Raw genomic sequence first — 15,902 nt, forward strand, 5'->3', positions numbered from 1 at the left:
AGTGATCCGGGAATGCAGGACCATTTTGTGTTTGGGAGAAGAAACTTGGTTGGGGTGTATTCCAGAGCAGTCTGAGAAGGATGCCTTCTTTGCCTCCCAGAAGAATAAAGGACCAGCTTATCTGAAAGCATCTGTGGCTTGAAGTGAATCTCGATGGCTAGGTTCTCAGTCCCGAGAAGCCTGTTTGCACTAGGGAAGGAGATATCCAGCAGTGACATGGCTGCAAGGAGGGACCTTTGACTTAACTATATTTTGATTTAATTGTCTTAACAGCTACATCCTGCTGACATGCAGTTTGTGGACAATGGGGAAGGAATGTCTGTATTGCATTGGAAACCCTCCCGGTCCTCCAAAATTGTCAAACGATGTTAAGTCGAATGATGTTGGAGTCACTCAGCATCTCTGCCACCCCCTCCCTCTTATTTTCAGAACCTCCTCAGATCTCCATAAAAGCCTAAGAAACTCCACGTCCCATATAGAATCTCAGATGAGTCCATCAGGTATTGAAAGTGTTCAACCATGGGTCCTGATTGGCCTCATTCGTATGAGTGGTCCCACTGATTTCAATGTGACTCCTTCGGTGAGTCAGGCAGGCAGGATTTGGGCCTGATACTTTAGGGCTCTGCACCTTGTGTGGTCATTTTCATCAGTGCAAAGTGGGGGGCAAAGTGCTACTGTTCTGATCTGGTGTAGTTTTACACCCACGTTCGAGTGTATAAACAACCACGTGAGGGGCAAGACAGAGGCAAATCAAACCTTTCCCAGCAGCATTCAGCCTGCTGCCTGAATTACAGGTGTATTGTCAGCTGAGAAAGCTAGAGCTCACAGCTCTTCCAAGGAACAGCATCTCTCCCGCTCACCCTGTCAGTTTCTAGAAAGCTGTTTTTTGCACCTGGGGAACTACAGACAGCCATCTCCAGCAGGACATTTCTGATGGTTGCCTTGTCACCATTAGAATATCTGACAAGTTAAGGGCAGTAGTTTGTCATAGCGATTGCCATTGCTTCCATCAATACTCAGCTAAAATGACTGACTTTTTTTCAGGGAATCTCACAGTGTCTGTACTGAACCTGCTGCATCAGAGTTCCTGCTTCTTTGGGATCACTGAGCGCACAAACCTATTTGGATGCTTTCTTTTCTTTTTCCTTCTTAATAATTAAGAAACTTCAGCAAATAGTTTCAATTGAGTAATCACATGTCCTGTGCATAATACAGAGGGTACAAAGCTGGTATGCTCCATCTTAAAAGGTACAGAGATTTCATTGTTACAAAAGACCCTATAACAAAGGGAAGGAAAAAAGAGTGGAATAAATAAAGGAAACCTCTTTAAAATCATCAAGAAAGGATCTCGGTCAGACAGCATTCTCTGAATCTACAGTAACCATAGGGAACTGAACAAAAGACAGTAGCAATAAGTCTTATGTATCCTTGGTGATCTGCTTAAGCAACTTGTTGCTTTTACAGTAAGCCAAAAAAAAAAAAAAAAAAAAAAGAACAGATGGGTTCAAAGTCTGCTGCATGATCTACTGAATGACAAGAGGCCTGCTCTAGAGGTGCAAGATGGAGTACAGTGTTAATGCAAAGCAGGCCCAGGGTGGCCTTTTGGATTTTCAGGCCAGGGCAACGGGCATGGTATGCTTTGCCCTCAATAAAGGCAACTGAATGGAGCTCCGTTTGCGTCAGCCTGAAGATGCCGCTGAGATGCGTTGAAGTGGCTGTATTTCAGGAGAGGCCGGCTTAGTGGGGAAGACTTTTGTCTTTTTGAAAGCAGCTGAATGTACTGGCAGGCTGGATTTGGTGAGAGAGGAGGAGGAGAGGAGACGCTGGAATCAGTCCTTCTGGAAAAGTGCTGTGGGATTAGAAAAGGAAAAGTTTTCTGTAGGTGTTTTGGACCATCCTGTGGAGTTGGATACAGCCCTGTTACTGAACTGAATAGGGTTATTTGTATTATAGTCACACCTAGAGGTTCCCACCAAGCTTAGGACCCTATTGTGTTAGTGACTGGACACACACAGTCAGAAGCTGGTCTAATAAAAGATATTACCTCACCCACCTTGTCTCTAATATCCTGGGACTGACACGGCTACCACAGCACTGCACACACTGTCCCTGCCCCAAAGAGCTTACACTCTAAATAGCATTACTTCCTTTGTCTGTCCTGGCTACCTCTGTTCTTCAGCTAGAGATGAAGACCCTTTTTCCTGTTGAGTAGCAGAAATGCTCCCATTGATTTCATGCAGTAGGAGTCTGTTCATTATGGGAGACTGGTATCAGAATCTGGCCCTAAGCGACTTGCCCAAGATCAGAGAAGGAGTCTGTGTCAGAGCTGGGAATCAAACCTCAAATCCCAGTCCTGGCCCTAACCACAAGGCCAACCTTCCTATCAGGAATGCTCCAGGATGGTTCAAAAAGCCCCATAGACTTTTGGATTGCTTTCTGTAGAAGGCTATTGGTTAAGCTCTGTCAGATGCTTCCTTGGGAGACTGGGTGCTGCATTTGCTGCCACAAAAGAAAAGGAATGGAATACTCTTCTGGTGAGAGTTGCAAGGCTTCTAATATATTGCAAGCACTAATGACGCAGTGAGTTCTCCAGTATTTCTTGTGTGACGTGTATGATATTGTACCTGTGGATCCCTCATATGTTCTCTTGCAAATGTTCTAGGTCACCACCAGGTAGAAACTGATGCTGACAACATAGTCAGTAAGGTGAAAGGTCCAACTTAATTCAGCAAAACGCAGGCACATTGGGAGGTATGCCTAACCCCTGGCTCTTTGTGTTTAGCTGGTATGGCATAAAACGTTCTATCCCCGGGTTTGCAGAGCGCAGTAGACAGGGTGAGCTTCCCCATGCGTGGCTCCGCAGATGAATGTCATGGCTGGCCTGGAGCAGTTCCTTGGCCTCCTTAGCACACAGGCTGCCACTTAGAGCTGGGTGAAACTTTTCAGATAAAACTTTGTTTCCCCTTGAAAAATGCAACCTTGGGTCAACTGAAACATTTTGTGAACTGGTGTCAATTTTGGTGAATTGTTTCAACTGGAGGGGGAAAAAAAGCAAAAAAGTTCCCCCCAACGTCAAAATGTTTTGATTCTTTTTGGGGTGGTGGTGGAAGGGTTGAAACAATATTTTGTTTCTAAATTTCCTTTGCTTTTATTGAAATACAAGGTTTTGTTTGGTCCGAAATGATTTTTGGGGTGGATTTGGGGGGGGGGGGTTGCCAAAAATGTTGGTTTTGCTTGGCCCCAAACCAATCTTTTCCAGCAACTGAAAAATCAGTGATTCCCCTGCTGCACTGCTTATCTAGGTGCTGTCTGGGGGATGGGCTCAGAGGAGACAAGGAATGGGGTGACACCTTTGTGACATAAGCCTGGGGTTGAGCTGTGGTCTTCAGACGTAAGGTTAGTGGGACAGCAAACCTATCACACTTCTGCCACCCCATGTGCTCTTCAGAGTCTTCTGTAATAACCAGCCTCTGCACAGTGACTGGGTGACTTCTGAATAAATCACAACCTTAACTTAGGGGGCTGGACCTCGCCAGGCCCCCCACCTTTAAAGCTTCCAGTGAAGGCAATGGAAGTTCTGCATACAGAAGGCTTAAGAGCTTACGGGCTCAAACTCCCCTTACCTTTCTCAGCCTAAACCAACCATAGGAGCCTTTGCTGACAATTGCGTGCACTGTGGTAGCAGGTCACTTAACTCACAATAGCTGCATTGCTGGAGCAAGCAGCTGTTTGTTGAGTGGAAGCTAAATTTGACAGTGCTGTGACCAATCTGGTGGCCGCCCAAGCACTGTTCGTGAGACTCAGAATAATGAAATGCATTTTTGACTCTGTCTTTGACTGACAGCATCCAGGCAGCTTGTGATTTGGGCAAGGCGTGACGTACCACCTTCTGACCTCCTGTCACTTGGAGCCTGATTTTTCAAAATTAAATTGTGCATCCAGAATGGGTAGGCAGAAATGGCCGTTTATCTGTGCATGCAATTAGGGCCCTGGATGCCAAATCGGGTGACTTTGAACGTTTGGCCCTTAACCACTCGGTTTCCTCATCTGTAAAATCGGTGAAGTCACATACCTCACAGGAGGGTTCTGCTAGTTAAATGATTCATGTCTGAAGTGCTTTGAGATCCTTGCATGAAAGGCACTGAGAAAGTGCCAACATTATTCATTACTGTTGCTTTTTTAGCTGCTTTTCAGGGTCTCAGTAAAATGATGCCCTGAACCTCTTTTTGAAAAGCTGGCTTTCCTTTGCTTCCTTCCACCCAGCTAGATGGAGGTAGAGGAGACATCCAGGTACCAAACGCCCTCCCGGAAGTGGCACATGTTGGGCTTTTTTATTTGCCTTTAGATCCTTCCAGCCTTTCTCCTAGCTCCGAGAACCCTCTGTTTCCATTGTACCGTTCCTAACAGACATGCCGTGGCCACTCTCTTTCTGGCCGTCCAGTGCAGGAGGGCTGGACTCAGCCCTGTCCGGAGCCCACTGACTGTTACTTTTATTAGGGCCCAACTGAGATCAGGTTCTCACTGTGGAGACGCTGTACATAGCAAGACGCTCCTTGCCCCCAAAGAACTAACGGTCTCAATTGATGAGACAGATAAAAGGTGGGAGAGATGAAGTGACTTGCCAGCGGCAGTGCTGCGAATAGAATCCAGGTCTCCTGACCCAGGGCTCTAGCCACTAGATCACACTGCCTTTAACTGTTCCTAACTCAGGAGAGGTGGAATAATGTATGGATCCATCTCTTCCAAGGGCCAAGCACACAGCTTCTATGACCCTCCTTGCCCTTGGTGGCGTGGCATCACGCTGTCCTAGCTTCAGACGTTCACCGTCTGCCCATTCAAATGATCCAATTTCCTGGTTTCGATCCTGTCTGTTGAAACAGGTGTTCATTTAAATACATTCCTTGGTCTTTGGGTTTTGTTTGCTTCTGCAATAATGACGTTGGCTGGAGATAGAGTTGTGGCCAGTGTGCACTTGCTCTGTGTGAACTATGCAGTCTGTGCCGTGAGAATGCCACTCCCTAACCACAAACATTGCATACACAGCCAGCGAGAGGAAGTGATACTTAGTGGGATCCCAGGGCTCCGTTTGCTCTTGATTCTTTGTCAGGCACTGAGCACATTCAGACAAGAATTGTGCAGAACTTGCCATGCTCAGTTCGTGGAGCTGTCACAAACTGTTTTCCTCTTTCCCCTCATGTAAGCTCCCATCCTTGGCATTCCAGTTGAGTTTGGGTAGAGATACCTGGACCTAAATCACAAAAGATGGGTTCAGAGCTGGGTGCAAACTCTCCAAGGGCGAGGAAGTGTTCAGATCCAGGCCTTTAGTTCAGCCTGTCACAGAGGCTGTACGTACAAAACGTGGCTTTGGTTTCAGGTCTGGATTCTGAACCCCGTCAGTGCTGGCGAGTGTTCCTGTAGATAAACCGGAACCGGGAACTGGGGACACTCTGTCCTTTGTTTCCCCATTGTTTCCACGAAAAGACGTCAAGAAAACTGTTAGGTACAGAGCGCTAGGGGGACATTCTCTACTGAACGTCCGGAGAGATGCAGCGCAGAAGACGCCATCTGGGGAAAAGAGATGGGGGCAAAAGTGGCTTTAAACCACCTTTGTGGATTCTGGGCTGCTGTAGGGGCTGAAACAGCACAACCCCAGAGGGGCTCCCCAGCCCTGCCCCGCCGACCAAATGTGGAGGTGGGATTTAAATTGGCCATAAGCTGCTCCTGCACTGTGGGAATACCTCCCTGCCCTCTTGCTTCCCCTGTATGGCTCCTGTATGTATGACCCACTCAGTATGGTCCTCTGTCCCTCTCCAGTGGTGTCTGGACTACAGAGAACAGTTGGGGAGCTACCCTGAGGCTTGGCCAACGTAGGAAGACTTTTTCACTGTCAGTAGAAAATCATGCTTTAAGATCCGGAGGTTCCAGGCCAAGTCCTGCTGCTGGCTGCCCTCCCCAGGGCATGGCTTAACATGTGCTGCTGCACACCAGTCCCGTCGTTTTTTTAATAAAAATATCCAGAACAGGAAGCAGATACTTAAACATTTGTAAAGCTGCACTGCTTTGTTCAACTGCTTTTGTCCCCGGTTCAGTTTCTGAATCACAAGGCAAGGTCCCTGGGGCTTGTTGGCTCTCTTTTCTGGGGTTCACCTCGGGAACTAACCAGCAAAGGTGTTTACTCGGGAACATTTTTAATCTAAAACACAATAGCGGCAATTTATCTCCTGCTTGTGGAGAATGCTCAGTACTTGTGAAATAGAGCAGTGAATTGAGCGGTGTCCCATTTCCCAGCAGGTGCAAGTATTTCCCTTTAGAACAAGTGGCCAAAGCCTTTCTTGGCTTAAAAAAAGAAGATTGTTTTGTCGTTCTAGCAGGACGGTGTGTGTCTGTGTTAGGCAGAGGTGGAAAGGATGGCTGAGAGCCTGTAGGATTAGGAGACGTTCATCAGAGGTTCTGCTGAAAGCCTTGTGATGCAGAGTGGCTTCAAGAGGCCCTGCTTAGCATCATTTCCAGGAGAGATCCCCAAGGCTTGAAGGTCAGGTTTTCCTGATGAGAGGAATTGACTTGACAGTGCTGGGAACTGGGCACACGGCACAACTATGCGGGTGGCATCTCTGTAGTGGTTTGACACTTCCTTTGCATTGGTGTGATCCCCGGTGCAACAAAGTATTTAAGCACTTAATGAATTGGCTTAACTGTAAAAACAGGCCCCACCCCCTTTTGTGAAATTAGAAGCCGATTCTGTTCTATGAAAACGATATCACCTGTGCTCTTGCGTAGCCCCTGCCAACGGAGACAAGTTGGAACAATCCTGCATTTTGATTTTATGATTCAGGCATTAATTTATTTTGCCAGCAAGGTCTAGCATTTCTAAATCCTCCTGGGAATTGTGATACACGCCTGGATCCCTTATATAAATTCTCATTCCTTTGGCTTTGTTGTGTTCTCAGGGGAAAAACACCCCCTCGTCCCCCAATTCAGCAACAACTTCCTAGAAGGCTTAAGTCTGCAATGACACTTAGGCTACGTCTTCACTACCCGCCTGGATCGGCGGGTAGAAATCGATCTCTCGGGGATCGAATTATCGCGTCTCGTCGGGACGCAATAATTGATCCCCGAATCGACGCTTGTACTCCACCAGCGCAGGTAGGAGTAAGCGCCATCGACGGGGGAGCTGCGGTGGTCGATTTGCCGCTGTCCTCACAGCGGGGTAAGTCGGCTCGGATACGTCGAATTCAGCTATGCTATTCGTGTAGCTGAATTTGCGTATCTTAAATCGATCCCCCCCCCCCCCCCCCAGTGAAGACGTAGCCTCAGGTATCTGGCAAGGGTATTCAGAGAGTCGAGTAGTTAATGTTTGGAGGAGGCTTTGAAGATGTGATGTTCTATATGATGTTTGTACTAAATCCTGTTCTTCTCATCCGAAGAACAGGCCATTACTTCCTACAAGAAACTGTTGTTCACACTGAAACACCTGAGATACTGAAACTAATCTATAGAGCAAGAAAGCTGGGTAACGTGCCGGAATGTGCATTATGGCTCAGTTACTCTTCGCCTGGCGTGACAACTTCCTGAAGTATCTATCATTTCACTTATAAGAAAATCACTCAGACCTAAGCATCAGCCGTTCTCCACGGACATCCTGCTGGACTACAGCAGACTGGATCAGAGGCTTGTGTGAGTTCTGAGAACACGAATCTGCAAAGAGGAGTTTAGTTATCATTTTTAGTTGAATATGGCGCTGAGGAACTTGAAGGCCTTGCTAGAGCCAGGGAGCATGCCTCCTGTTATGCCACATCGCTGGACTTCAGTCCTGATCTGCAACACCCTTGCTGTCCCAGATCTGAGCTTCTCTTGAGCATGGCCCACCAAGTGCTTTGTATTATAGCAGATTTTCAGTGGTGGTTTTGTGGCATGATTGACCTTGAGTCTCCAGAAGTGAAAGCTTAGTGCCTTAACCCATTGTGTCACCTAGCTTCACCCCAGTGCCCAGGATTCATACTTTAGGCGGATGCGTAAGGAGACAGCCTTTCTCTGTGGAGAGAGCACAAGACTGCGAGTCAGGAGACCCAGGACCTGATTCTCCCCTCCTCTCCCCTGCACCTTGTGCAGTCATTTGCCCCTGTGCAATGTGCAAGTGAGAATGCAGCTGACTCTGCACAGGGATAAATGACTGCACAAGGTGTAGAGCAGGGACGAACCAAGCCCCTGGGTTTTATTTCCAGCTCTGCCACTGACAGACAGCATAGTCGTGGGCCAGTCGCTTAACCTTTCTGTGCAACTGTAAAATGCTACCTCCCTTTATAAAGTGCACTGAGATCCTCAGTTGAGAAGTACTACAGAAGTGCCCCCTGTTGTTATTAATTGTGTTAACTTAGATGCATCGGTTTTACAGCTTGCATGTTAGCAACTTGCTCTAGTCATTAGATTGGTTGATCAGCAAGAGCGCATAGGTGCTGGAACTAGGGATGCTGCCGTACCCCCTGGCTTGAAGTGGTTTCCATCATATACAAGGTTTACAGTTTGGTTCAATAGCTCTCAGCTCCCCCACTATACAAATTATTCCAGCACCTCTGCTAGAGAGAGATCTGAACCACAGGATCTGAACTTTTCATACTTTAGTGAAGCTTGGATTTGATCTGAGCTTTGCAGTTTGATCCAGAATTCATGGCTGAGGCTTATAAAACTGACCAGGAAATATTTAATGACCACTTCCTTATCCCTTACTGCTTCCAGATATCATAGAGAATTTCCAGCTTCATTGGAAAAGTCACCGAGGGCTGCATTCTTTGCAGATCTTGGTTGCATCCACATGAAGTGGAGAGAGAACCAAGCAGAGAGTTTTGGGTGCTGGGAGGGGAAGGAGCTGCTTCTTGGTTCAGGAGCAGAGCCGTGGGCCTGTAAAACTAGTCCCCGATGAAGTGGCTCATTTTAGTGCCACAAAAGGCTGCCAAACCCTGCCTGGGAATCTGAGCCAATTTCTTCTCACTGCTTTTTCTCCTCTCTTCCATGCAGGTTGAAGAAGGGGGGAAAGCGGACTCCCTGACCTCCAAGCTGCAGGCTGGTGATGAGGTGGTGAACATCAATGAGGTGGAGCTGAGCAGTTCCAGGCGGGAGGCCCTCTCACTGGTGAAGGGGTCCTACAAGACACTGAAGCTGGTCATCCGCAGGTAGGCAAGCAGGGTGCTGTGCGTTATTGCTTCCTCCTCCTTCCTTCCCCTCCCTCCACAACACCGTCCTGTAAAGACTCTCAGCCACCATCTTCATCTCTCCCGCTGAGAGTCAGGGGCACCTGTGACTTGTCACCTGGGCCAGTTTGGCGCACAATGTCCTACCATGTGTGAAAGAGCTATTTTGACTGCTCCCCATCAACACAGCAAGTCAGGGATGTTACTTAGTCACTTCAAAGCAGAGTCCTACTGCCTATCTGGGGCTACCTAGGAGAAGATGCAACCATATGCTCGCTATCATTTCTGTGGTTTTTCTTTGTGGGTGGGGATTCAGGGCCTGATCCAAAGCTCATTGAAATCAACAGCAAGAATCCCATTGATTTCAGTAGGCTTTGGATCAGACCTTTACTGTGCAATTCAGGGAAAGAATGGCTGTTTCAGTTTTAAATAGCATTGTGGATTATATAGTTAGGGTGTGATCTAGTGGATAGAGCAGTGACCCCTGAATCAAACCTCCTGGATTCTAGTCACAGATCTGGCATGAATTGCATGTTTTGGGACAAGTCACTTAACTCTGCCTCAGTTTCCCTGGGTGCTCAATGAGTTTGTAATGTATAATATTTACACACTGTACCTCCTGGGGTGTTTTGAGGTTATTTCATCTATGTAAATCACTGTGATCTCTGCAGATAAAATGCATTATGTAGATGGAAGTGTTTGTATTAGAATCAAGCCACAGACTTGGATTCCGATACAGATTTTGAATCTACCAGGGGCTGCGGGGGTTGGATCTGAGGTTTTGGTTCTATCACATGGGAGAGATAGAGGCCAGTGCCGACATTTGGTTTTTGATCTGGGTTTGCATCCTCAATCGCACCCCCACAACTGAGGGGAAGGGTTCAGCGTAAGATTCTGGTGCTGTTGCAGTTGGGGCCTTTCTAGTTTTGTTTATGTGCGGGAACTGGCTCTTATCATACATGCCTATCGTCCGCTGCGGTGCAATTCCTCTACGCTTATTACTACTAGAGTCTGTTCTGCCTGTGTCTGTGTGTGTCTCTGATTATCCGTCTGTGCTGGGGGGCAGAGTGAGTGAGCTGTCTGACTCGCTGGACCACAACTCCCAGTGTGCTAGAGGCCTGTGTCCAAGCTGGGAATCTGTCCTTTTTCTTCCAGTGACAGCACAAATGAGCCTCTTTCTTGTTTTTCTGACTAGCTTTCCCATGCCATAGGAATCAGCCAAGGCAGAACAGCTTATCTCCCATTCCGTATGCCCAGCTCAACCGCCAGCATGGGGTTCTAATTAAAGTTGCTGAGTTATTGAAAGAGGACATGACCTAGCATCTGAAAAAATTAACAAATAGCCTACAGTGTCCCGCGTTCCACAAGTATACTTCTAAAATGGAACCATGTCGCATTTCTGCCACCATTATTTTCCAGGACAGGGTCCCGTCTCTCTTTTTCTCCCCTCTTATACATGTCTACAACGGGGGAATCCCAAATACTCTTGTCCCTGCTTTACAGGGGTAATACTATGGGAGCTCTGCTTTGGTTTGGAGCGTTGCGGTGCTTCATGTCATTTCATCATGTGATGCGGTCCACTTGCAGTAGCGTTCTGGGTGCTAACTGGGTCGTGATTTCTGCTGTATTTTTTTCCGTAAAACATGCAGCTGTAAGATGGGATTTTCAGAAGTGCTCGGCGCTGGCCTAATTCTGTTCCCACTGAAATAGATCATCAAACTGAAGTCCAGTTTTTAAACGGCTTCTGATAAGGTGCAAGGGTACTTCCTGGTCCCCAGTGAACATGGGGTTAACATCAGCTCTGCTTCCCCCCTCCCTTCGTAAAGTATTCTGCTCTTCACCCCAGGCTCTCAGATGAAGGAGGGCTTTGCAGTCTTCCTTAGCTTGTCCCACATTCAAACTCTCTCCACTGAGAATACTTTCTCTGTCTTTTACGTTCTTCATCCTGCATTTTGTTAACTCCGTTGCCCTAGAGAAGCATAACCGTCTAGACCGATGGAGAGGTGCTCACATGTGCAGCTGGGTCCTAAGCTATGGATGGCCTTGAAGATCAGGACCAAGGCCTTGAATTGTAACATTAGATGTCACAGTGATGGCAGCTTAAGATGATCGATGCCATATACCATTAGAGAAAAAGGAGATAGAGCATAATAATGTTAATAATAATTTTATTCATGCAATACCCCTGCCAAAGTTCTTCAAGCTCCACTAAACAGTTACATAAGAACGTAAGAATGGCCAGACTGGGTCAGACCAATGGTCCATCTAGTATCAGTATCCAGTGTTCCAACAGTGGCCAATGCCAGGTGCTTCAGAGGAAATGAACAGAACAGGGAAATTATAGAGTGATCCATCCCCTATTTTCCAGTTCCAGCTTCTAGCAATTGGAGGTTTAGGGATCGCCAGAGCATGGGGTTGCATCCCTGACCATCTTGGCTAATAGCCATTGAAGGATCTATCTTCCATGAGCTCATCTCATTTTCTTTTGAACCCAATTCTTCTTTTGACCGTCACAACATCCCATGGCAACAAGGTCCACAGGTTGACTGTGTGAAGTTTGAAGTACTTCTTTGTATTTTAAACCTGCTGCCTATGACCCCTGGTTCTTGTGTTATCTGGAAGGGTAAATAACGCTTCCTTATTCACATTCTCTGCACCCTTCATGATTTTACAGACCTCTATTATAGTCCCCCTTAGTCGTCTCTTTTCTAAGCTGAACGGTCCCAGTCTGTTGAATGTCTCCTCATATGAAGCTTTTTATATCCCAATCAATGGAATATTACTGCATTTTATAAATATACAATTAACAAATAACTAACTATCAGGGCCAGATCCTCAGCTTGTCCTCCATTGACTTCACCAGCAGAGAATCTGGCCTTCGAATGTTGACATGGACGGATGGAGGCTAAAATCCTGAGAGAGGAGCAATGGCAAACAGAAATTGGAGATCGCAAGTAACTTCTGGGTTGTGGGTCAGAAGCTATATGAAATCTGCTGACCCATGAAAGAAGCAGGATTCAGGCCTCTGGCTGGGGAGGTGGCATGAGAGATTAGGCAAATGTGTCCATCTCCAACACAAAACAAGGAGTGGAGGGAAATGGTTAAGGATTCCAGAGAAAGGGGAAAAAGCAAAAAGAAAAACAAACACCCTCCATTAGATAAAAATGTAAAAGAAAGAAATAAGGAGTGAAATACAGCAAAGATACAAAAGAGACTAATTAAGGAAAGCCATTCTGTAACAAACATGGCCAGGGGCACAGATCCTTCATTGCCGGTAGGGGAATGTTGCTAAGTCGGCATGTAGCTATGTGATGAAACAGATGGCAGAAAGGATCTTCTGACGCATGGATCATTTTTACCCCACTCCTAATGCACCTGACCGTTCAGGCTAAAATAGTAATAAGCACTATAATATCATCCAGAGTTGTGAAAGCTCCTTATGGCCTGGGACAATGTGGGATGCAAGTTTAGGCATTGTACGGCTTATGTAAAGACGTTGCGGTTGCTTTCAGTCTGTGGAGCATGCTGGAAGAAAGTGTCCTGATCCAGGAGCAAATCCCGGGGCAGTCAGCAATAAATGTGTGAGGCCCCCAGATCTAAGGGATCCTTGGTTAGACACAATGGTATTAAATAGACTATTCTTTGTTGTTCTCCCTATGGTCCTGATACTGTAAATATTTATGCAAGTAGTGTCTAGTTGTGCAATGCCCACTGAGATCAGTAGCAGTACTGCCACTGACTTCAGCAGCCTTTCAGTTGGGCCCATGCTTAACTTTACTCATGTGGGTGAAATTCTGCATCCAAGGTTTATGTAGTGTAGGTTCAGATCTGGGGTATTGGTTCAGCCCATATAATGTTAGGAGCCAAAGCTATTAAATTCAGATCTGGAGCCAAATCCAACAGTTGGGGCTGTTCAGACCCCATCTTTTACTGGGTCAAGCTCATCTCTCCCTGAATGTAAAAATGCTGTTTTTCAAGGGGTAGAAGTGCAAGTAGCTGATGTCTCGCAGCTCTCTGCCACCTGATGATAAAATGAATGAACAAGTTAATTTGATTCTTTTTGAAGGGAATTAACAAGCTACTTTGTCTGGAGTGCTTAGCAGATAGGCAATTTACAAAAAGAAGTCAATGATGCACTAGGATTGCTGGCTGAAGACACACACTTTCTGAAACACTCATTTGTTACCTGAGTTCTCAACACGTGATTGGCTAATGCTTTCAGTAGTTGCTGCAAGAGATTGTGCGCAGGGAATGAGACAAACTCACACTGCCGTGAGCAACGCCGCTTTCCTCATTAAAAGTGACCTGCAAATAATGACGCAAACCTACCTTGTGTTTTGGTGTGCTGCTTGCTGACGTACACAGAAAGCCACCATTTTTAAAGGTATTTTCTTTGCTTGTTTTTCATATTAGAAAGTCCGGAACTCTACATGAGTGGTTAAATAGTGCGCTTATGACATCAGAAGAGACAACTGAGCAATTCCGAGGAGATTTTTAATCAGCCTGTTTAAAGCAGGAGTGTTAAACATATGGTCCCTGGGCTGGATCTGGCCTGCATTGTTCTACAAGTGGAGGGACACCTAGTACAGTGGGGTGCTGGTCCATGATGAGTGCTCCTAGGTGGTACGGTAATACAGCCGGTAAATACTAATGATTTGTTTGTGGCCCCCAGGACTTACTCAGACGGTGCTCATGCTCATCTCTCATATTTAAAACAAAAGTAAATTTCTAGCTCTCGTGTCTGCAGCGAGAACCTCCCAAATGTGAACTGAGTGTCCACGGATGTTGCAGTGTCTGCCTGTGCCTGCAGACAGCCTGAAACAATGACCAAGAGGGGTGAACTTCCCTATTGATCTCATTCAGTAGCTGTAAAAGCCCAAGGCAGATGCTTCAGTGTTCAAGTCGGCAATTAAATAGTTAATCATTTAGCAGATGGAACGGGAAAGGGGGTAGGAATTGGGAGTAGCTGCAGGGAAAGAAATGCAGAGGGAAGAATAGAAGAGACTTATTAAGAGAGAAGAGGGAGAGAAAGAGGGAAGGGAGAGAAACAAAGGGCAGATGGCCTAACTGGGAGCCCGTTTTCTGAATATCAAATGAAGTACTGAATAAATGATAAATAAAAGTTACCTAGCTACATAAAGGTTGTATTGTCGCTTTCATCTCTGTGCTAACCTCGTACCAACATCAGTGGGGGATTTGCTGGGGATTGAAGGGAGTATGAAGTGTTGCATTTATACCCTGGACCATAACTAAACATGGAATCTCCTTTGAGTTTGACAGCCCAGGTATAAAGCTTTGTTTTTAGCAACTGGTTATCTCAGATGCCTGAGGTGTACATGGGATGATGTCATGTGATGCATAGAACAATAAAACAAGTGCATGAAACATTAAATAAAACTCTCCCCACTCAGCTATAAAGCAATAATCCCAGCTTGGGTACTTAACTTTCCCTCGTGTAGCTTATGCTGGCAACAGATTCCAGCCTCTGCATGTATACTGTTCATAGAAATAAGAGATGGGGAAACCCTGTTAGATTGTCTAGTCCATCCTTCTGCCATACGTATAAATGAGGGTAGACTCAGCCCCTTTGTGTCTAAAATGAAAGCATACACACCCAGCAGTAGTGGCCTCAGCTGTCCAGGAGTATAAAACCATATCCCATAATACTGGGTTTCTGTCCAAAGTACTTACATGGTCCCCAGTACTGTGTGGGAATCACACAAGACCCCTGGGAGGTAGGGCAGTGCTATTATCCCCATTGTACAGATGGGGCACTGAGGCACAGACTTACTCAGAGTCACACAGGAAGTGTGTGGCAGAGCAGGGATTTGAACGCTGGTTTCAACTGCTCATCAATGCCCTAACCACTGGACCATCCTGCCTGACACTTGTAGCTCCCTTACATTATATGATTATCAAATGGCTTATCTGCTAGACCTGGGCTGCTGTTTTTTATTTCTGAGCTTGATCCAACTACTTAGTTTTCAGTGCTGCTATAACTTGTAGTGTCATACAGTGTCTGCAATATGAAAAACAAAAGTTATTCTTACTAGTGATAGATGGATGCTTTAAAGATGTTGATGGCTTGTATTAAAGTGAAGCTGTTGAATGCATGGAGTACCCAGCAGCTCTTACTGACTTCTGAAAGTCAGGCCAAATCTCTAATTTCCTATAGGTTCTTTAGCATCCCCCCTACAAATTTAACCACTGAATTTAAGCATTATAATACATGTACTGAAATGTGTGCACTCCACCACCCGTTAGTGGATAGAATCAGAACTGCTCACCTATGTGTCATAGGCCCTATACTGCAAAGCTGTTAACAGACAATGGCAATACACACAGGGGGGCTGTGCTTTTGTAATGGGAGGATCTGAGCCGATCCCCACTGTTGCCACCGAGTTCCAGCTGCCATTGCAGTAGCGCCTAGAGGCCACAGCCAAGATCAGGGGTGGGTCTCACTGGGCCAGGCACTTTGCAGACACAGCATGAGAGACAGTCCCTGCGCTGGCAAGTTTACAATCTAAACGGACAAAATGGGCACCAGTAGTCCTGCTTTACAAATGGGGAACTGAGGCAGAAAAAGACCAACTGACTTGCCCACTCTCACTCAGGGAGTCTGGGGCAGCATTAGGAATTGAACCTAGGTGTCTAAGCCCACTACCTTAACCACAGGACCATCTGGCCTCAACAGCCTCTTCTTACCATATGGCCCTC

General features: G+C 46.3%; 1 protein-coding gene across 1 annotated transcript in view; it reads left to right on the forward strand.

The window, feature by feature from the left end:
* The window catches only part of SHROOM3 (shroom family member 3), a 249,595-nt gene that overhangs the window by 83,767 nt on the left and 149,926 nt on the right, over nt 1-15,902 (forward strand). The window contains exon 2 of the mRNA XM_065405263.1: nt 9,013-9,167. Coding sequence (XP_065261335.1) covers nt 9,013-9,167 — 155 coding nt within the window. The remainder of the gene's footprint in view (nt 1-9,012; nt 9,168-15,902) is intronic.

This window comes from Emys orbicularis, chromosome 5 (genome assembly GCF_028017835.1).
Source record: "Emys orbicularis isolate rEmyOrb1 chromosome 5, rEmyOrb1.hap1, whole genome shotgun sequence".
NCBI classification, from domain to species: domain Eukaryota; kingdom Metazoa; phylum Chordata; order Testudines; family Emydidae; genus Emys; species Emys orbicularis.